The sequence below is a fragment of the Myotis davidii genome, unplaced genomic scaffold (genome assembly GCF_000327345.1).
Source record: "Myotis davidii unplaced genomic scaffold, ASM32734v1 scaffold363, whole genome shotgun sequence".
Classification (NCBI taxonomy): Eukaryota; Metazoa; Chordata; class Mammalia; order Chiroptera; family Vespertilionidae; genus Myotis; species Myotis davidii.
In genome coordinates, this window is record NW_006294069.1 from 1,762,998 (window position 1) to 1,772,378 (window position 9,381).

General features: G+C 42.7%; 1 protein-coding gene across 1 annotated transcript in view; it reads right to left on the reverse strand.

Annotated features, from left to right (window-relative positions):
* Positions 1–3,090: 3,090 nt before the first annotated feature.
* SLC6A4 (solute carrier family 6 (neurotransmitter transporter), member 4) overlaps positions 3,091–9,381 on the reverse strand; it is a 31,682-nt gene continuing 25,391 nt past the window's right edge. Inside the window, 2 exon segments of the mRNA XM_006779650.2 lie at positions 3,091–3,714; positions 7,996–8,163. Of these exon segments, the coding sequence (XP_006779713.1) occupies positions 3,640–3,714; positions 7,996–8,163 (243 nt within the window). The 3' untranslated portion in view covers positions 3,091–3,639.

Consider the following 9,381-nt stretch of genomic DNA (forward strand, 5'->3'; position numbering starts at 1 on the left):
CTGCACCCTTTAGCAGTCCGGGAGACCTGGGAGGATGTCCGACTGACCGCTTAGGCCTATGAGGAGTGGGCCTAAGCTGCAGTTGGACATCCTTAGCGCTTCCATGGAGGCAGGAGAGGCTCCCGCCACCGCCGCTGTACTCACCAGCCCTCAGAGTGGTGCTCCCCCTGTGGGAACGCACTGACCACCAGGAGGCAACTCCTGCATTGAGCGTCTGCCCCCTGTGGTCAGTGTGCATTATAGGGACCGGTTGTTCCGCCATTCGGTCGATTTGCATAGTGCCCTTTTATTATATAGGATTACGTAGGAGAATGCATGCCCTTGTCTGCTGAGAACATATCCCTCATAATTATCTCTTTTGAGTTTAGAATCTGTGTGTTTAAGCTTTTATAGATGATTTTAAAGATAGACATGCAAATAATCTTTGGCCAGCAATCAGAAAGTCTAGGCATAAGACCTGTTCTAGAGTTTGCCAGCTGTGTGAATTTGGTCAAATCACCCGCTCTGATATATCTTACTCCAAAAGGGAAGGAAATTAATCCTTTGAGCCTCAGGCTCCTTATCTGCGAAGTTGGGGGAATAACATTTGTCACCCAGAGCTCTGATAATCAAATGAGATATGTGAAAGCACACTAAAGTTAAAGCTTTGCACAAATTGCAAAGACTTATAATTATTTAGCTTTTGCTGAAATTTAATGTCTCTAATTCTAGGTAGTTTTGATGCTAAATATTTGCAAATGGCATGCAGCGATACTTTGGGGGATATGTAAATGTTTTGACAATATACAGTTAAAATTAAGATTTCTATTTTAAACTTAAGAGTTTGGAATGTTTTTTTAATGAGACTGAACAAATCTATCATGACATTAGTAGTTATTGCAGTAACAGTCCACAACTTAAAGTATTTTGTGTATCTTAAAGAGGAGACTCTACTTTCATGCAAATAAAACTCATCTTTAATTCTGCTAAAGTTTAAAAATAAAATATTTCATGTAAAAAATAACATTGGCTATTTTGTGGTAACATATTACCACTATTTTTTTTGTTGTTGTTGTTAATCCTCACCAAGGATATTTTTCCATTGATTTTTAGAGAGAGTGGAAGGGAGGGAGGGGGAGAGAGAGAGAAACATTGATGTGAGAGAGTCACACGGATGATTGCCTCCCTCATGCACTCTGACCGGCCATGGATTGAGCCTGAAACCTGGGTACGTGCCCCCAACCGGGAATGGAATGCCATGAACCTTCAGTCCTCAGGCAATGCTCTATCCAGAGCCAAACAGGCTGGAACCATTTTACCACTTTTGACAGAGGTGAAGAGTGGAAGAGATTTACTTATTCTTATTTGTAAGTATTGTGGAAGAAGAAGGTAAAAATGAGGGGAAAGAAACACCATTTATATAATTCAATTAACCATAATCTAGAATTTGAAGCACCTCATTGCTACACCCAACACAAAGTATCCTGAAAAATTGTTTGTAAATCAAATCATATTAAATGCCACTGGAGAAATAACTGCAAATTCTTTAAAGTCCCTAATTTTATCTTTTAAAATATACATTTTTCATATATCAAGTTTTCTTATGGTACACCTTTAATAATAGAGTTTGAATAAGAATAATCTTTCAAAATACCTTTTTTCTTTTAAATTAGCAAATGCTCTATGGAAATTTAGGTGTTTTAGCATAAAGATGTGATACCTCCTCCTCCTCAAATATTTGTGGTTTGGACTGTGTTTAAAAATTGCTAGAAATAAGCTACTATATTTGGAATCTTCAATTATAGAATTGAAGGACTGATATCTTTTCTCTTCCCTAAATGAGAAGGTGGTTCTTCAGCAGACATTTTTTCTGATGAAGTGCTCCACCAATACACAGTTTCCAAATTAGCTGGCCAGTGAAAATCTATTTTGGTAACTTAAGAAACAGACAAAAACTTGCATTTGTGGTACAGCAACAGTTTGACATGGGTTTTGTGATGTGTTGATAAGAGGAATACCACCTAAAATTCCAATGGAAATATGTTGTGTCATTTTCCGAAAAAGACTTCTCTTGAAAAGGTTAATTGTTTGAAACACCTAATGTAGAAACAATGCTGACTAGATTGCACCTATATGAAACAAAAGGACAGACATATTTAATATCCATCCTAAAATATTTATTTTGTTTATTGTGGGAAATGCCTACTAAGCCAATTGAGAGGAGTGTTATTTTAATAGAGGAAATAAACAAGTTCACCTTTTTTTTTCTTAAGAAAATTTCAGGTGCTAAGAAGAACAAAGAAATTAGCTTTGTCACCAGGTGTGTTTCTGCCTCTAATGTAGTTATCTGAACTTTCAAGTATTGTTCTCTCACTAAAATTTAGAGGCAGTTAAGTAATGAGGAAAGAGAGCAATACTACAGAAAGTAAGAAAAAAGTTTAGGACTTTGAAATAGTCCTCCCATGGAACTAAATTCAACAGATTTTAATAAAAAATCAATGACTTAACTCTGATATTGAAGAAAAAATTCAGGCTGTTTTAAGTAGACCAGAAAAGCTTTCTACAGTATAGGGATATTCCTGGTTTCAACATTTCCTTTTTCGTATTTGGAGTTATAAATTTCATTCTCTAACATGCTTCTCAAGCAAGTACTAGGGGCTCACCTTCCTAATTTAGTCTTTTTTTGTAACTCTCCCTGCATTTTAAATAATGATTTCCAAGGTGACGTTAAAGTATATAACTTCTCACTTAGCACATGGCTGTTTTGCTGTTGTTATGTTACTTGTGGGAGGACAGGTTGGACCATAGTCTTTGCTGACAAAATGTTTAGCAGAGAGAGACAGGAATATGCCAGAGTTCAGCAAATGCTAAAGGTTGGCCCATAAAGAAAGGTTTATGGGCGCAAGTAGTGTCCCTGGAAAAGGAAAAGGTGGCAGAACCTGCCGTAGTAATTATATGCTTCAAATAATAACATTCATACACATTTGAGTAGGTAGAATTGGTTGATGTAAGAAAAATTAGTGGAAATGCAAATCATTCGGAATGGGCCCAACGTATTGGAATAAAGAGAAGGATACGCTGAAACGACAGTACACAGACACACGCGCTCACATTATTTTTCAGTTTAGTTTTTTATATTTTCCTCTCCTGACTCCACAGCAGCACATGGGTTACAGGGGTCTAGTAGATCCAGCTATGAAAGTCTATGCTACTCAGAAAATAAATGGCTAGCAATAAATGGCTTATGCATCCATGAACAATGAGGACTTTAGAAGCAAACCTATGTCAGACACCAAGGATCATAACGAGAAATGATACAGTAGACATTCACAGACTTGATTCTAAACCTAGTCCTAACTGATTACATGGTGGTTCTCATCACCTCCACACACACCCTCACGCATCCCAAATCGTCCAGTTCGGCTGCATCACAGCGTCTGACATGGCAACACGTCCAGGAGATGTCACAGGAAGAAGTGGCTGGAGGCCATGAGAGTCTGGCACCATAGTCTTTGGAGACTGTGTCTCTCTGAAGAAGGCCCTTCCATTGTCAGGCTTCGCTGGAAACTCATTCAGTTGGAGGGAGAAGACGGTGCGACTCGTCGGAGCTGGAGGAAGAGGTGGTAGGGAAGCCACTCACCCTCCTCTCGTTGAAGCGTTTTAAACGGCGTTCAGGCGGATGTCCCCACAGGGAATTTCTGTTGGTGTTTCTGGAGTGATACTTTTAATAATACGCTGTGGGGAAGAAAATAGGTTGTTATAAACATTCTTGTGATTTAATAGTACTGAAAAGATAGTCCAACATTAATATTACAACGAAGTTGAAATAGCATTTTAATGGCATTTAATAGTACGTTGGAATAGTCTCAAAGGAATTCCTAATTTATTCATTCCCAAGGGTGAATGGAAATGGAATATTCGGGAGCTACAGGCCTCTGTAAACTAATTATGAAAGTCATTATATCACCCAAGGGAGAAAATGGGCCTTCAATAGAACTCTGCTGGCCTATGACATGCTTTTGAAGACCTAGGAAAATGCATCTTTTTCTCTGGAAGGAGGAGGTTTCCTGTGGCCACAGGGCTGGGGGAGCAGAGTGAGTGCTGGGTCCTGGCGCCCTCCTGCCCTCAGCCCTGCATAGACACTACAGGCAGAGCCATCAGCCATGTCACCGCCAGGATGTTACTGATTTAATGAACCCACCTGTAAAGGCATACTGGTCAGTTCAGACCAGGGTGCAACTCATCACGTAATTTACATTTTAAAAGATGTGACCATTGAAATCACCCCTAAAGTCATCTCATACACAGAAGCTTTAAGACAGATCTGAAATATGCTTGGGCTTGTGGAGACAGCTCGCCGGTAAAAGCATCAGGGAGACACGAAGCAGCTCAGGGAGGCGGCGGAGGGAAAACAGCAGCGCTGCAGCGGCTTAGAAAAATCTCTATGAAGTTGCTTCGTAAAATCTTTGATGGCAAAGTCTGACCACCGTAAGCAGGCAAAATTGGATCCGAACACCTTTTTTGATTGACTGATTTTAGGAGAAGCTCTACTAGTTGTCCTTTGTGTTTTGGATTAAAAAGAACATAGTCCATGGCCCTGGCCTGGCAGCTCAGTTGGTTAGAGGGTCATCCTGATACACCAAGGTTGAAGGTTCAATCCCTGGTCAGGACACATACAAGAAACAACCAATGAGTGGATAAATAAGTGGAACAACAAATCAATGTTTGTTCGCGCTCTCTCTCTCTCTCTCTCTCTCTCTCTCTCTCTCTCTCTCTCATCAATAAATACTTTTTTTAAAAAAGTACATAGTCCCCCTCAATCTTTTTTATTTCCTGGTTCTAGAAGTTCTTTGATGAGCAGGGCCTATGGAATTCAAAAAGTGCCATTCTCATAGTTAATGAAATTCACAAAATTGTACATGTTGTGTTCCTAATGATCTTAATATTCAAATACTGAGACCTCACTCAGGAAACCCATTTAAAAAGGAATTCCTGCAAGGGAGTGTGCAGGAGGCAGCTGGTCGATGTTTCTCTCTCATCGATGTTTCTAACTCTCTATCTCTCTCCTTTCCTCTCTGTAAAAGCTCAATAAAAAAATAAAAAATAAAAAAAAAAAAGGAATTCCTGCAGTGTCTATCAGCGGCTTTGAAATGTGAAGTTAGAGAAAGCAACATTTCTCAAACCATCCTTCCCCGCAGATGAACATGTAACCCGATTACACAGAAGTATGTAAGCCAATTAGATGGAATATGTAACCTGATTACACAGAATTATATCTTGCTAATTGGGAACTGGGCACAGATCACTCTAGTCTTAAGTGTTGCACAGAAAGAGAAGAAAGCACTGAGGTGTACGGTGAACCACATTGCACCCTGGCCCCCACCGACCTATTCAGCTGCCCCTCTGGCTGCTGATTCCCCCAGTCTACCAGGCCCACCTTTGTTTTCATATTTTGGCAGCATTTCAGTGGCCAGACTACTATGACTCTCAAAATGTGCCAGCCCTGGCCTTCTGCAAGGTGCTCATCTAAGAAATGGATCACTGTTGGATGCTTACTCATCAGGGACCAGTATCTTGTGCAGAGTACCAGGGGGCTTCTGTGAATGACCTAATCGAGTTGATGACGCCAACCTTGAGTCTTCCACCTACAGGTGAATGTGATATCCTCCAAATTACAGGTGGGCAAGTGGTGGCTCCACCAACTCCAACCTGATGTATGGCCAGGCCCACAAGAATTAAGAAACTTACCTTTCTCTTAGTCTTAATGTTTTTTACCATATTAACATTTCATATGCAGCCTCCCTCCCTCATAGAAAGAATGTTATAGACCATCAAGTATGGTATTCACGAATAATTACAGTCCCTTGGTGTTCTTGGCAAAAAAAAAAAAAACAGGACATGCTTTATCGCTCTCAGAGACTAAGATGCACGTGGGCATGTTAAAGCTTTTGGGAAGTCCTGCAGTAAAGAAACCTATTCAACTTGCCTTGACCCAGTATTCTCCAAAACTTTTTGACGACATAAAAAATTTCCCCCCTGCAGTAATGCCTACCGATAAGCCATGGAACGATTGATCCTTACAATATATTAACATTTGAGCCTGGCTGGTGTGGCTCAGTGATTTAGCGTCGACCTATGAACCAGGAGGTCACAGTTCGATTCCCAGTCAGGGCACATGTTCGGGTTGTGGGCTCCATCCCCAGTGTGGGATGTAGAGGAGACAGTTGATCAATGATTTTTTTTCTCATCATTGATGTTTCTATCTCTCTCTCCTTCTCTGAAATCAATAAAAACATATTTTCAAAAAATATTAACATTTGGGAAATGTTAATCCAGTCCAAAGAGCACATTTTAAGGCCACGAGCAGGTCTTCTCCCTCCTGGTCCTCCTTGACTGGCAACTCACTGTTCCCTCTCTGGTGGCCTCTGGCGAAGATAGCCCTACAACCAGCCTTACCTCTACCACTGATGGACCTGAGCTCTGTTAAGTATACACCTTTGGGTGGCAAATCCTTGTGGCTAATGGAGAATTTGCAAGAAAGATGACCAAGATTTGAGTCTGTGCCCAAAGAATACTGACATTTATTCAACTGAGTTCCCACCCCTGGCCTTGGCCTCTGAGTTTGAGTCAACAGAGCCAGGGGCCCCTCACAGCTGCCATAAAGGACAACCTGAAGAAACAAATTCCATGACTAGGTCTGAGCATGTGTTTCAAGCAGCATCAGAGTTCAAGGCCCTTGGGAGGAATGAGATGTGACAGGACAGGGTTGGGTGTAGGAGATTAGTAACTCCTTACAGAGTTCTGTTCGCCGAGAGTTCAGTTTCCCTACTTGGACAAAGCAATGAACTCAGTTCTCAGGAAGGGCTGATGCTTAATTGCCTCATGTTCTCTTGCCTCATGTTTCTTAGAAGGCATTTTAGGGAGATGAGTGCGTTGGTCTCATGTTTGGGTTTTGCTTCTTAGGGCCCAGAGACCAGCCCATCTGTTTTCAGCTCATTATGGAGTACCACCTCTTCTAGCTTTCCCCAAATACCACTCTTCCCCTTTGAGCTTATCCCCTACAAGAGCACCCACCTACGGACTTGGAAGCGACCTGAACTACTAATTCTACAACATAGGATAAAAAAAAAAAGTGGCAACTCACCTCTCCCTAACCTCTAGCTCCAATTTCTACATTAGCAAACTATGAGAGGGCAAACTGAGGACAAAAGAGAAGCCGCAACTAAAAGGAGAGGATGGGACCAAGAATCAGGAGCCTTCCCTGACTGGTTTGGCTCAGTGGATAGAGGGTTGGCCTGTGGACTCAAGGGTCCCAGGTTCGATTCCGGTCAAGGGCATGTACCTTGGTTGCGGGCACATACCCAGTAGGGAGTGTGCAGGAGGCAGCTGATTGATGTTTCTCTCTCGTCGATGTTTCTAACTCTCTATCCCTCTCCCTTCCTCTCTGTAAAAAAATCAATAAAATATATATTAAATAAAAAAATTTGTATATTGCCCCAGGCACCACTGATTTGAATCCAATGGCAAGCAGGAGGCAAAGGAGTTATCTGCTAAGTTTTGGACACTGCATACACCCCGCACTGTACACCATGCTGCTCCCAAATGACCAGCTCCTGCCTTCACTGTTGATTTGAGGGTTATGGGAAATGTCTTAAGAGGACAGTGGCAGCCGTGTGAGGTCTACACAGTGTAAGTTATCTATAATAATAAAAGGGTAATATGCTAATTAGACCGGTTGTCCTTCCAGGCGTCATTCCAGACGAAGCTGGGGCTGGAGGGAAGCCTCAGGCATCATTCCAGACGAAGCTGGGGCTGGAGGGAAGCTGGTGCTGGCCGGGGGAAGGAAGGCCTACTCTTGCACGGATTTTCGTGCACTGGGCCTCTAGCATAAATATATAAGGTCAATTTCATGTGGGGGACTTATCTCCTTTGAAAAATCATAACAAGAGAATCCTTTTCTCCCCAAACAATTACCAGCCTGCACACACACACGCACACACACTAGCGAGCACACACCTCCTTCAGCGTCCCTGGAGTGATGATCAGCCGGTAGGTGATGTACGTGGGGATGCAGATGAAAGACGAGGTTCCAATGCAGTAGCCCAGGACGATGCTCCAGTGAGGGTAAGTATACTGGAAAAGTTGCAGCTGTGGCGGGCTCATCAAAAAGCTGCAAATGATGAACTAAAACAGAAATCCCAAGAAACATTAAAAATCTTAACGATATCTGTGCAACCAGACCCAGTTCTGATACCATGAACACCAAACATAAAGCTAAGATACTTTCAGGAAGTTCCCAAACTGTGTGCAGTCTCTTAGCTTGAACTCTGACACACTAAATGCACCGATTCCTGTGCCTAATTTACTGCAAAATAAAACAGCCAGGTGCTTATCTGGACTTTCCTCCCAACTCCCCAACCCCCCCGCCCCCAACCCTCAACCTCTACACTGAGAGTCTATGGTGATGATTTGAGGTTTATGGGATGGGAGTCTGGGTGTCAAGGCCTCAGAATGTTATTTAAGGGAGTTACAGCACCCCTTCAGGGCAAAGGGGAAGAGATCCACCCACACCAGAAGTGGTTTGGGCTCCTCTTCTCAGATGGGGAGGAATAAGTGGTGTGACCGCTCCACGGCCCCTGCCAGCCCTGCTCCTGGCAGCCCGGGGGCCTCCTGTTCCCCTCTGCTTTGCTCCCATGTCCTCCTGCCTTCCTCGGCTGCGGTGGTTTTGGTTGGATAGAAGGGACCTATGTCCAGGAGAGAGAATGAGGTTCCTGGGCCTGTGCTCCTTCTCTCCCCTGCCCCAGGGCTCTCTGCTTCCTGCATGAAGCGCCTTAGCTGGGGTCGCTACAAGGCTGGCTGTGCCCCCCGTACATCCCAACAACGAATGCCTGCCTGCCACAGGCCCCCGTAATGAAAGGGATAATGGAAGGAAAAAGCAGCTTAATCTACTTTCTCCTTGAAAATTCAGTAAAGCATTTGAGCAAGAAAAATTCCACGGTGTGCTCCCAACACTCGGGTTATGCGTTTTCTTATTTCAGTTTGGTTTCCAGAGAGAGTGTCAGTATTGGTTTTTGCCTAGTAACCACTGTGGCCAAATACTTATTGCTCTTGATTTAATTTTATTTTATTTCATAGTCATAAAGAAGACAGTAATGTAAATTATTTGTGTGGTTAAACATCTATTTATATCTCTTTTTTTCTTTGTCTGCAGGTAATAAAATGGGAAATTGTTAAACACACATCCATCTTCTGAGCAGTGTTATCCTAAGCCCAGGAGGAAGCTTTCAAAACAGGAGCCCCGCCAACCGCAAACCTTTCTCTGGACTTACTCTCCTCACTCCAGACGTGGCTACTAAGGAGGGTAGTTTTGGAACAGGGAAGGGGGCGGGGGTGTCTGGTTAG